At 37.2% G+C, this 14,103-nt stretch overlaps 1 protein-coding gene across 1 annotated transcript in view; it reads left to right on the top strand.

The window, feature by feature from the left end:
• Nucleotides 1-13,782, top strand: part of CNBD1 (cyclic nucleotide binding domain containing 1) — a 494,615-nt gene extending 480,833 nt beyond the window's left edge. Inside the window, exon 15 of the mRNA XM_027973294.2 lies at nucleotides 13,570-13,782. Within this exon, the coding sequence (XP_027829095.2) occupies nucleotides 13,570-13,782 (213 nt within the window). The remainder of the gene's footprint in view (nucleotides 1-13,569) is intronic.
• Nucleotides 13,783-14,103: the final 321 nt, after the last annotated feature.

Below are 14,103 nucleotides of genomic sequence, written 5' to 3'. Positions count from 1 at the left end.
TAGGTGCTTCCAAAAGCCCTCTTCATTACCATAAACCTGGTAGTGGTGGAAAGACATTTGTGATAAAATAAGAAGACACCCATTTCACCCATTTCATGGCCCTGCAGAACTTTCAGGAACTGAAGACAAGATATCAAATGTCTTAGCAAAAGATGATCTCATTGCTCTTATTGCTCAGGAAATTCCAAGGGTTTTGTGAGTTGCATTGAAGGACCAATTAAAAGCTGTGGATGAATACCAAATATGTATTAGAAACATATTTTGATCACCTGAATGACCAAATATGTATATATTTCTTATAAATAATGATAATGCAGAACATATGCAGCCAACGTTTCATAAAAATTACTTGTGCAGAAAACAGATTGGGGGTATGAGTACAGCAAAGTCTTGATGTAAGTAACATACCCCAGGTATACTTGGTTCTGTGACTTCCATACAAATGTACTGAAATGATGTAATATAATGTAATTCCTCAGTGATGTAATTCAAATATGATCTGTAAATCTCCATTATGAGGATGGCCTTTGATATTTTTGGAGGGATATCAGTATCCACATAAAGTTACAAAGGGTAAAATCAGCAAGAGTGCTGCTATTAAGATCCTAGAGCGAACTGTTTTTTTTTCTCCTGACAGAACTTGTAGTTCATCATGAACTTCTGGGCACAAAGCAAGGGACATCAGTTCAGTTGCACTTTTCATTACTGATACACTAATTAAAAATGACTTTTAGCTTTTATCATTTTGTTTATTTTTCATTATACATGTGCCCTTTGGGATTTCATAATGGGTGTTGTCTTAAAATTCTCAGAGACAAATAAACAAAGCAAGCTATTCATTATTGCTTCTGGACTTAACATTGTATATGATGTAACTCTAAGTGCTTACTTTCACCTTTCTCCGGCCAGAATATTCTGGGATTTCCTCCAGGATAAAGATCAGCTCAGTGGGATCCGTGCATCTGTAACATCTGGACTGTCTCAGTGTAGCCTTGTCACTGCACACAGAGGCGGGTGAAGGTTGAAGTTTTCATAAAGTACAGCAGCCTGCTTATATTTTGCAGCCAAAAGCACAAGTATATTGTCAGCCTGCCTACTTTCTAATGCAGGGTTCTGATACAGTATTTTCATTACTCACACAGCACCAGTTACAAAATATCAAGACAAATTTACACCAAGCTAGAAACCATTCAGCGTCTCTGTGGAATGCAGGGGAAAGAAGACCGCCCCCAACCCCAGCCCTTACTTTGGAACCAGGGCTTTTAAACAGATATGATATATAGCACATGAGAAGAGTTAGTAAAGCTATAAATAATAACAACATAATTGCCGAGGAACAACAACAAAAATCTGTCATGAACCTGTTTGAATATGTATGTAGCCTGTTGGGATTTTCTTGTTTTCCTCTCCTATCCAGCCTCTAACAGAGGGGTCGCTGTTGCTGCTGCTGCTGCTAAGTCGCTTAAGTCGCGTCCGACTCTGTGCGACCCCATAGACGGCAGCCCACCGGGCTCTCCGGTCTCTGGGATTCTCCAGGCAAGAACACCACTGGAGTGGGTTGCCATTTCCTTCTCCAATGCATGAAAGTGAAAAGTGAAAGTGAAGTCACTCAGTCGTTTCCGAATCTTCGCGACCCCATGGACTACAGCCTACCAGGCTCCTCCGTCCATGGGCTTTTCCAGGCAAGAGTACTGGAGTGGGGTGCCATCGCCTTCTCTGAACAGAGGGGTTACCCATTTGGAAAAGTGCTGGAAAGTTAGGTCTCCACTGTAGCTCAAACAGTAAAGAATCTGCCTGCAACACAGGAGACTCGGGTTCGATCCCTGAGTTGGGAAGGTCCTCTAGAGAAGGGAGTGGCAATCCACTCCAGTATTCTTGCCTGGAGAATCCCATGGACAGAGGACCCTGGTGGGCTACAGTCCATGGGATCGCAAAGAGTCAGACACGACTGAGCGACTAACACTAAGTGGGAGGAAGAACTGAGTTAAAATAGTAGATTAGACAATAGGTATTTAAGAACGAATATCAGTAAATTTCATAAACACACATAGATACAGTTGTAGATACATAAAAGGTGTTTTTGAATAGGGTTACACTTCTACACTTTAAGGTTGAACATAATGCTTAATATTTCAGAATGGACACAGTTATACAAGGCCACTTGATAATATATGTTTATAGGTAATAGTCATGAATTTATTAATATCAAGAAGACCAAATTAATTTTTAGCATATAATTATTATAATTTTAATGATCAAAATAAAGCAAATATGAATCTGCTAGTATATTTAATTCTCATCACAGTATCAAAAATGCTTTATTGATTTACAAAAATAACATTATAAAAATAAAACAAGTGATGGCATATGAGACTTCAATATGCCAAATAATTTTAAATTGTTATAAAACATGAACATGATGAAAGTCTTTTTTAAAATAAAGTTTAGAAAAGATGCATATCGAGTAGAATCAGGATCTTACTTTTCCACAGGGCTTCCCTAATGCCTCAGACAGGAAAGGATTGGCCTGATGCAGGGGACCCAGGTTGCCAGTCTTGCTTCATGCCTTCTGTCATCTTTGCCCACTAACTTCTAGATGTTGCATGCATGTAGTCCATGTTACATGCTTGAGATACAGACTGTTAGCACAAATACATTCAATTTTAAAATCACCTTGCTTATGGATCGCTAGAATTATAAGGTCAAAGATTTAAGAGATGGATAGTTTGATTTGCAGTATTCTTGGAAGTTTCTTGCAGAAAATAAAATTTGAGGATAAGTTTTGAACAATAGATCAGAATTGGAAAGAAAGCAGATACTGCTGAAAGCTGCAAGAAATATAAATAACAAGGAAATAAAGAAGAAAGGCAGCATATTCATCCACATGTATAAGGAACTGAATTGCTATAGGTTGTGCAAATTTTTCAAAAATTTTGTCGTGAGACAAAGAAAATTTCCAAGCCCTCTTTTGTCATAACCAGGCATCATAAAAAAGAGACGGTAAAATATAGAGTGAATTCTAACAATTTTTGTACAGGTCTAAGAATGATAAGAAAACTAGATAATCTGTGATCATCACAGATATTCCTTGCATTTCCATGGACTGTCCATGGACTTCTCCAGGCCAGAATACTAGTGAGGATGGCCTTTCCCTTCTCCAGGGTATCTTCCCAACCCAGGGATTGAACCCAGGTCTCCCTGCATTGCAGGCAGATTCTTAACCAGCTGAACCACAAGGGAAGCCCAAAATATAGAGTGAATTATACCAATTTCTGTACAGGTCTAAGAATGATAAGAAAACTAAATGACCTGTGATTATCACAGATATTACTTTTCTTTTTCCTAAATCACGCATTCTTCATTTTAATAATAGAAATAAATGCTACCAAATACTTCTGCAAGAAATTGACGGATTCATATTAAAAATGAAAAATACAACATTCAGCAGAGCTTTGTTTTTTCAAAAGTTACTAGAAGTAGCTTTTTAATTTTCAATTCTCTTTGATTTTATATTGCCATATTTGCGTAGTAATAATATTTGATAGATTAGATATAGTTGGATGGCATCATTGACTCAGTGTTCATAAGTCTCTGCAAACTCTGGGTGACAGTGAAGGACAGGGAAGCCTGTCATGTCGCACTTCATGGGGTCGCAGAGTCGGACATGACTTAGTGACTGAACAGCAATTTACTATATGCTTTGTATTTAATAGTCAAACCCTCACAAGAATTCTATAAAGTAATGCTATCAGTATCTGTTTTTAAGAGAATAATTTGAGGTACTGGGAAGTTGGATAATCCCCGAATCATCTGCCTAATAAAGCTTATGGCTGGAGTTTGAAACCAGGCTACATTGTTTCAGAGCCCAGGTTCTTAAGACATCTTGAGTAATCCATTCTAGGAATGCTAAATTTTATATTAACACTTCATTTGGGAAGTTGTAGGTAAAATTTAATTGACCCACAATTTTATTTAAATATGACAGAATTCTGTTTTATTTAATCTAGGTATTGTGTACATATATAGGATATATATGTATATATAACTCATGAATTATATATATGTAATTCATGAATTATTTTTTAAAAATATTTAGTGTAAAACTGACAAACTTGTTTTCTTTTTACCTTCTTTCTTTACTGCTTATATGAAATTATAATTCAGTCAGTTAGTCAGTTCAGTCGCTCAGTCATGTCCAACTGTTTGCAACCCCATGAAGTGCAGCACACCAGGCTTCCCTGTCCATCACCAACTCCCGGAGTCCACTGAAACCCATGTCCATTGAGTCAGTGATGCCATCCAACCATCTCATCCTCTGTTATCCCCTTCTCCTCCTGCCCTCTATCTTTCCCAGCATCAGAGTCTTTTCCAATGAGTCAGCTCTTCGCATCAGGTGGCCAAAGTATTGGAGTAATTAAATATATGTAAATACTTACTTTTATCTAATTTTATTGTCATGGTTTTAGGATAGTCTTAAAATTTCTACTATTATCTTTGAAATTCTTTTGCTTATAAACTATCATTCATAGAAATTTTATGGATAACTGAAATAAGTCTGGAGATTAATTCCTATGCCATTTTAAAAAGAAAACATCAGTAAGAAGAAACTATCCACATTAATTCAAGTGTGAAATAGTGTGCATGCTCTTAGCCCATCATTGCTCTAATGACTGTTGACTGCACAGACATTCAACATCTCATCTTTTAATAAAGTTTGACAACACACTCCTGATAATGTAGGCCTCGTTGATTTTTCTACTTACTTCTGAATTTATTACATTTGAAATTTACAGATCCTTGGCCGACCTTTGGTATCAAATGGTACCATAGAGCATCATGCATTGAAGACAGTCCTTAAAATAGTCAAATATTGCATTACTCTGCTTTCACACCATTTAAAGACTAGAAGAGCTCTGGGACTGCCTTGGAAACTCACTGAATATTTAGTTTCAACTTCGATTTTCTGTTGATAGGCTTTGACTCAAACAAACTAATACTTTACCTATTTATACTTTATTCCATGCAGTCTTATACTTGTGATGACTTCTGCTACATGAATTAAGGTACTCAATCTTTTCCATTGTTAAGGATCCTATTCTCTTTTGATCATCAGCTTCTTCTGGCATTCATTTCTGCAATATGGCTTATGATGACTAACCCTAGATCTAATGCTATAATTCCAAAACTATTTTTGATGATTGACTAACTACTCTGTCTAGACTAGACACATTTGGTAGGATTGGTAATAAATCTTCGAACTGAAGATAACAGGAATATTGAAGGAAGCCACAAGTGAATAGTGCTTATTTCTTTAGCAATAAAGAGATTCAGCAATAAAGCTGTTACCTTGGGACAGTTTCTTTTATTTAAAATTTTCATTATTTATTATTTAAAATGTTTAAGCCCTATATCCTCAACAAGAGTATACATTATAAGGACAATACTTTTCAAATTTCAGAAACCTCACAATAGCACTCAGCTCAGGGCCTTGTATAAAGTGTATAAAACTATCTTTAACTGATTGAAAATAAAAAATGTGGTGAATTAATATTTCAAAAATTTCCATAACAATTGAAACAAGTGAAATGTAATAGGGAATCTAGGCCAAATCACATTTTGATAACAATCTCCTATGTGATCCAACAAGCCTGATTCATTTCTCAAGTTAATGACCTTTCCTCTAAGCCTGCAGTTTTCCCTGTTTGATTGTATATATTCCAGACTCTTCCATGAAGTTTAATCTCTGGACTTTTTTAAACAAACGGACATAGAGTCTAAGGTGCTTTGTGTGATGCTGCTTACAGATCACAATTATTAAATGATTGTAGATGACTTTAAATTTTTAAATTTAGGTAATATAACCTCTATACTCTCTTCTAGTTCTAAGACCCATTCATTCATATTCCATGAGTTCAAGTAACTCAGCTAATACCAGCTCATGCATGACTCAGCCCCTACAGACTTTTCCCGGGCTTTCTCCTGCCATTTACTCTTTGTGATGATCGACTAAAGCAAAATTGCTTGCAAGTATTTTTAGTGTGCTGTCCTATTTCATGCCTCCGTGCCTTCGCCTATATGTTCCATTCTTTTATCAGCCTGGCAAGTTCATCTTTCTAATCCCGTCCACAGGAAATTTTCTCTCTGAAGTCATTCCCAAAGCTGCAACGCTGCTGGGAAAATTCCTCTCTGTCTCTCTCCGGTTCTACACCGCTTTTGTACCTTGCGCATCATTTAATTTTACTGGTAAGACATTTGAAGTCACCTCTCTACCCTACTAAGATGTAAGCTGTTTAAATGTGGAACAGTCTTTCTCTATCTTTAACCACTAAGATGTTAAGATGAGGTGAACATAAAAATACACCTAGTCCACTTGCCATGTTTTATAAATGAAGACTGTTGTAAATGTTAGATGCTGTTTATATTTAAATTTTAACTTGTATTTTATTTAAAATTGTCAAAGTATACATCAGAAATTACTTGCTAATCAAGTGAATTTTCTTAATCAAGTAATGCATTTATATGTCAGTTCTGTGTTGTAAAAAATAAAAATTCCCATGTTCTGATAATGCATGTTCTCATAAGGATTAGAGAGTTGGACTGATTTCCTGTCATGAAACAAGGAAATCCCATTCTTCTTTCTCATAATCCTATTGGTGCCCTTCTGAATACAGTAATATATTTGACAGCATATCTTTATAGGTCTATGTCCCTGTTATCATAAGTCTAACTTTCACGTTCTAGAAGAACTTGCCATTGTCATCTGTCGATGATTCGCTATAAGATAGGAAGTGTCATTGGAGGGAATAATAAGACAGATTTTTAAAAATGTTTATTTCATATACCTTTATACTTTTAAAAACTTTACACTTATATTTTTATTTTTAGCAAATAAAATAAATAGTGTATCTGACTGAGTTTGGTTCAATAACTCTTTGAGTCCCTCAAAAACAATTTATTTCAAAAATAATTGCATTTTGAAATAATTTGATCAATGTCTTCTTTATATGTTGTCTTTGACACTGTTAACGAGAGATATCAGTTTCTCTTTTAAAATTTTGACTCATCTGATTCAAGAATGAAATATACAGAAGATAATAGAAATAAAAACTAAGATCTACTTTGTCTTTTAATATTTCATCCTAACACAAAATAAAACATAATATCAATATTTCTATTGGAAATTTATATAGAGCAATCATAGTAATCATTGATCAAGATACATGCTTCCATTTTCCGGTAGAAATGAGTTTGCATGATATGACCCAAATAAAATATGCAGATTTATGTTTTGTATCCCACTGTATCTAATGTTCTTTAATTCATCTATAAAGTTAGTGCAGAATTGTTAGCAATTTCTGAAATACTGCCTCTATTTTATTTATTTTTTCTGTTTCTTATGTCTTCCAATGTGCCTTTTCTCAATAGGATTTTTTTAATGTGCTCATTTCTCTATGTTTTATATACCAAAATGTTTTACTTTCAACTCACATTTGAATGCTGGGTTAGTTGAGTAAATAACTATAGCTTCAATATTATTTTGCTGCTTCATTGTTCATTTTACAAATACATAATCTGGAGGTGAACCTCATTTTTTTCACTGTTTCATTTTTTTAAGTTTCTCTTTTGACTCCTTGTCAATGAACGTTGGGATCTTTTGTTCTGAACACATCACTCTTTCCAAAGGGTGGGAAATTTTCTTTGATTCCTACCATTCAATATTCTTTAATTGGGTTATTCATCAAGTATTTATTATGTACCAGCTATGTTCCAGTCAGTATCTGAGTATAGAGGGCAGAGTAGGTGACATACAGCAAGTGCCAGAAGTCTAGGGAAGGAGATCAACAGTAAATAAATAAATGATTTTGATTGCAATCCAGCTTATGAGGATAAAAATAACAAAAAGTGGAGTACTTCACATGAAGTGTGTTATTCTGTAAAGCTCAGATAAGGAAGGCCCTGTGGATAGGTTGATATGTGAGCAGAGATCTGAAAAAAGTTGAGGTAACAAATCTAACATTTCCAGGAGCTGACTGTGGCTCAGATCATGAACTCCTTATTACCAGATTCAGACTAAATTGAAGAAAACAGGGAAAACCGTTAGACCATTCAGGTATGACCTAAATCAAATCCCTTATGATTATACAGTGGAAGTGAGAAATAGATGTAAGGGCCTAGATCTGATAGATAGAGTGCCTGATGAACTATGGAATGAGGTTTGTGACATTGTACAGGAGACAGGGATCAAAACAATCCCCATGGGAAAGAAATGCAAAAAAGCAAAATGGCTGTCTGGGGAGGCCATACAAATAGCTGTGAAGAGAAGAGAAGTGAAAAGCAAAGGAGAAAAGGAAAGATATAAGCATCTGAATGCAGAGTTCCAAAGAATAGCAAGAAGAGATAAGAAAGCCTTCTTCAGTGATCAGTGCAAAGAAATAGAGGAAAACAACAGATTGTGAAAGACTAGAGATCTCTTCAAGAAAATTAGAGATACCAAGGGAACATTTCATTCAAAGATGGGCTTGATGAAGGACAGAAGTGGTATGGACCTGACAGAAGCAGAAGATATTAAGAAGTGGCAAGAATACACAGAAGAACTGTACAAAACAGATCGTCATGACTAAGATAATCACGATGGTGTGATCACTCACCTAGAGCCAGACATCCTGGAATGTGAAGTGAAGTGGGCCTTAGAAAGCATCAATACGAACAAAGCTAGTGGAGGTGATGGCATTCCAGTTGAGCTGTTTCAAATCCTGAAAGATGATGCTGTGAAAGTGCTCCACTCAATATGCCAGCAAATTTGGAAAACTCAGCAGTGGCCACAGGACTGGAAAAGGTCAGTTTTCATTCCAATCCTAAACAAAGGCAATGCCAAACAATGCTCAAACTACCGAACAATTGCACTCATCTCACACGCTAGTAAAGTAATACTCAAAATTCTCCAAGTCAGGCTTCAGCAATACATGAACCGTGAATTTCCTGATGTTCAAGCTGGTTTTAGAAAAGGCATAGGTACCAGAGATCAAATTGCCAACATCTGCTGGATCATGGAAAAAGCAAGAAAGTTCCAGAAAAACATCTATTTCTGCATTATTGACTATGCCAAAGCCTTTGACTGTGTGGATCACAAGAAACTGGAAAATTCTGAAAGAGATAGGAATACAGACCACCTGACCTGCCTCTTGAGAAACCTATATGCAGGTCAGGAAGCAACAGTTAGAACTGGACATGGAACAACAGACTGGTTCCAAATAGGAAAAAGAGTACGTCAAGGCTGTATATTGTCACCCTACTTATTTAACTTATGTGCAGAGTACATCATGAGATACAATGGGCTGGAAGAAGCACAAGCTGGAATCAAGACTGCTGGGAGAAATATCAATAACCTCAGATATACAGATGACACCACCCTTATGGCAGAAGTGAAGAGGAAGGAAAAAGCTTCTTGATGAAAGTGAAATAGGAGAGTGAAAAATTTGGCTTGAAGCTCAACATTCAGAAAACGAAGATCATGGCATCCGGTCCCATCACTTCATGGGAAATAGATGGGGAAACAGTGTCAGACTTTATTTTGGGGGGCTCCAAAATCACTGCAGATGGTGATGGCAGCCATGGAATTTAAAATACGCTTACTCCTTGGAAGAAAAGTTATGACCAACCTAGATAGCATATTCATAAGCAGAGACATTACTTTGCCAGCAAAGGTCCGTCTAGTCAAGGCTATGGTTTTTCCTGTGGTTATGCATGGATGTGAGAGTTGGACTGTGAAGAAGGCTGAGTGCTGAAGAACTGATGCTTTTGAATTGTGGTGTTGGAGAAGACTCTGGAGAGTCCCTTGGACTGCAAGGAGATCCAACCAGTCCATTCTAAAGGAGATAAGTCCTGGGATTTCTTTGGAAGGAATGATGCTAAAGCTGAAGCTCCAGTACTTTGGCCACCTCATGAGAAGAGTTGACTCATTGGAAAAGACTCTGATGCTGGGAGGGATTGGTGGCAGGAGAAGAAGGGGATGACAGAGGATGAGATGACTGGAAGGCATCACCGACTCAATGGACATGAGTTTGAGCGAACTCCGGGAGTTGGTGATGGGCAGGGAGGCATGATGTGCTGCAATTCATTGTGTCGCAAAGAGTTGGACACGACTGAGCGACTGAACTGAACTGAACATTGATTTAGATGAGATTATAATTTTCTTTGTTTAGTACATCATTTTGCCTTCTTTCTTATATCTTACTGCTTTGTTCTGCTCTCCTCTCTAATACTGCTATCCATTTGATTTTATTTTGGTATTTTTCTTTCACTTCATTGGAATGTGAATGTGAAGAAATGCTCAGTTAACACTTGTATTATTTCAGCCATATTGAATTAGATATCCCACTGGATATTTACCTAAAAATGACACAGTCTCTCCAGCTTGGTGCTTATAAACAGTAAATAATAGGAACAAACTAAGTCAGGGCTATGGTTTTTCCAGTAGTCATGTACGGATGTGAGAGTTGGACTGTGAAGAAAGCTGAATTTTGAAGAACTGATGCTTTTGAACTGTGGTGTTGGAGAAGACTCTTGAGAGTCCCTTGGACTGCAAGGAGATCCAACCAGTCCATTCTAAAGGAGATCAGTCCTGGGTGTTCTTTGGAAGGAATGATTCTAAAGCTGAAACTCCAGTACTTTGGCCACCTCATGCGAAGAGCTGACTCATTGGAAAAGACTGATGCTGGGAGGGATTGAAGGCAGGAGGAAAAGGGGATGAGAGAGGATGAGATGACTGGATGGCATCACCGACTTGATGGACATGAGTTTGAGTGAACTCCAGGAGGTGGTGATGGACAGGGAGGCCTGGCGTGCTGCGATTCATGGGGTCACAAAGAGTCGGACATGACTGAGCGACTGAATTGAACTGCACTGAACTGAAGCAGGAATATTTCTATATTAATAATTGAGAAAATTTTCTTCTGGAAATAGTTCTCAATGGGAATGGATACTTGGCATTTCTTTAATAATAGGCATATACAGAGCATCCCTGGCAGCTCAGCTGGTATAGAAACCACCTGGAATGCAGGAGATCGCAGTTTGATTCCTGGGTTGGGACGATCCCCTGGAGAAAGATAGGCTGCCCACTCCAGTATTCTTCACCTTCCCTGGTGGCTCAGACAGTAAAAGATCTCCCCACAATGTGGGAGACCTGGGTTTGATGCAGGTGGATTTTTTACCAGTTGAGGTACCAAGGAAACCCATATATTTGGATAAACAAGTATAAAATGTTTTACTTTATAAAACAACTTCAAATACTTCAAATCCTATTGAATATTTTGCCTAATAAAATTATTTTTCCTTAAGAAATTACGGTTAAATGCCAAATTTTGTGAGCTAACAAGATCATCATTCTTTCAAAATAATAAATATAAGTAACAGAATATGAGCATAATAAGACTTCTATTTGAAACTGCATGAGAGAAGTTCAAGTGCATTTCATTATTGGGGTATTATCACATTTTTAAGTGAAAATTGACATTGCAAATGTCACGTACGTTGTTTCTCATATATGTTTTTCTGGTTAGGAATGGCACAGACATTCTGAAAAAAGAGCTGACAATTTAGTTAGAAGTATTAAAGAATTGATATTAAGAAAGGCACACAAAATAAAGGAAATGAATTACATTATACAATCATTATTAAAAATATTTCATGTCGAAGGTGTAAATGTATTCACTGTCCAGGTTATAGAATAAGAATTAGGTTAAAAGTCATAAGATACTTTGTTTCAAACCAGTGTAAGACATTTTATTGTAAGTGTGAGACAGTGTAAACATTTCATTAGATCCTTTTATCCACCAGTGGCCCTTGCTCTCCTGGGAACGGCTGAAACTCCATCCCAGGGGAGTGCTCCAGTTAAGACTGGGATTCCATGTGTTAAGAAACTTACAGAGAAACCTTACAGTGCTATGTCTTGTTGTTTAGTTGCTACCACGTGTCCAACTCTTTCCTGATCCCATGGACTGTAGCCTCCCATGCACCTTTGTCTTTAGGATTTCCCAAGCAAGAATACCAGAGTGAGTTGCCATTTCCTTCTCCAGGGGATCTTCCCCACCCAGGAATGAAACCCACATCTCCTGCATTGGGTAGTATTGCAGGCAGATTCTTCACCACGGAGCCAGTGAAGAAGCCTAGTACTATGGGGCTAATAAAATGATGTCTAAGGTTCCATCTAAAGATTCTATACTCTTTTTCTAAATGTTGTTTCTATACAAAGACAAGGATCAAAAGTCATGTGTCTTTGCTTAAGGTTGGATTAGGTCCTTTAGAAAGTTTGTTGGTGTTTTGCTTTTGCTAAACAATGGATTTTTGTTATATTTGTTAAATAATCACTTTCTCTTATTTATTAGCAATACTCTAAATGAATGGTTTCCTAAAATTATGAAAATAGGACAATATAATTTGATTATTATTTATGTTTCTTTAATCTGTCAGGCAATGTTGCTACTTTATTGGAAAATGGATGTTAGATTTAAATGACAAGAATCTAATTTTTTAATCTTATCATCTAAAATTGCAAGATTAAATTTCACTATAAATAATTAGAGATGAATTTTAAAGTATATATGCTGTTATATATTTTCTTTTCTTTACTCCAGGTGCTCTGTTTCTTCAGAGGCAACATTTTGTGATAGGTTTGAGAGCTTAAGTGGGTAAGATTAGGACACTTTAAACAGAGAAGGAAAAAGAGTTAATATTTGCTACCTAAGTATAGCATCTTCAATATTTTAAGCTATAGCTGATTTCATAGGTCTGTTTCTCACAGCACTAAAATTGGATGATTTCTTAAGGGTTATTTTAAAAGGAATCAGAGAAAACTCATGTTATATCTTATACAGAGCTGCCTCATGTAATCTCTTTCTAATAAAATCTGAAAAAAATTTACAATATATCACCCACCAAAAACTAACAATTTGAAAATCTCAATATTTATTAGAATATCTTTATTATTGTTCAATGACATTTCCATTTTGTTGAAACAACTTATTATTTAGTTGGCATACACTTTACAAATATTTTATTTATATCTCTTTTTCTTCTATATGATCAGCCATGAACTATCCTTGCAGTTCACAAAGGCCTAAACATAATGTTGTGATGAAATTAGCTGTTTGTACAACAAAACCTTTTCACTTTTCTCCTGAACACACAGCTAGATTACGTTTTTTCAGATTTTCCTGTAGTTTTCAGATTCTCCACGCATGATCCTTCATTCTCCATCTTCTCTTGTTTGGTTCTGAATTCAGAGAATCTGGAGGACTCTGAGGCCTCTGGAATGAAGGAGCCACGTGATGGAAAGAGTCTGGGTCTCTGAATGACTGTGCACAGCAGGACCACCAGCCACCCCTACCAACCTGCACTGGAAATAAACCTTGAAGTTTCTTAGTGCTAATGGAAGTCAAGGGAAGACATATTTTGTTTGTTTGTTTGTTTACTATGTTCATGGGAAAGCATCATCAGTATTTATCAAGACAAAAGATATCTATTTTTAGTGTAAATTCACTCTGAGTTTAAAGAAAACTTACTTATCTTCAGGTTGGGAGGGCTCCCCAGCAGGACAGCAGAGAGCGTCAGCGCACGTGCAGCCTAAAGGTGGCGTGCCGAGCTGGTGCTGAGTCCCGAGCTTTTGAAGCTGGAGAAGGTTGCCCACGTAGGAGGGCTGCCCCTTTTAAAGAGTGTCAGCCCTGGAATAGAGGGCAGACCCCTTCCAGAGGGTCTAGAAATGGCATGCAAGATCTTGGAGCTTGAGGCGGGAAGCAGGTTCCTTGCATAGCGTGCTGCCAAGCCCTAGTGTTGGAGTCTGCATGGGGTGAGCATTTCCGAAGGGAGGGGACAAGGTGCGGACTATCACGTAGGAGGCACTGAAGAGGCTGTTGTCTGTCCATTGGCAGGGATCCACCAGCGGGCAGTGTCAATATCCAGGATTACTGAGGAGGGCACTGGGATAGCAGGAGCAGACCCAGTGTGGGATGTCTGAGATGGAGCTTCCTTGGGGGGAATTCCCTAAGGAGGAAGTGAACAGAGCTAGAGATAGGAAATTGGTCATCTGCAGGAAGAATAACCAGTGAA

Source organism: Ovis aries, chromosome 9 (assembly GCF_016772045.2).
Source record: "Ovis aries strain OAR_USU_Benz2616 breed Rambouillet chromosome 9, ARS-UI_Ramb_v3.0, whole genome shotgun sequence".
NCBI classification, from domain to species: domain Eukaryota; kingdom Metazoa; phylum Chordata; class Mammalia; order Artiodactyla; family Bovidae; genus Ovis; species Ovis aries.
This window is presented reverse-complemented; position numbering and strand designations above follow the sequence as displayed.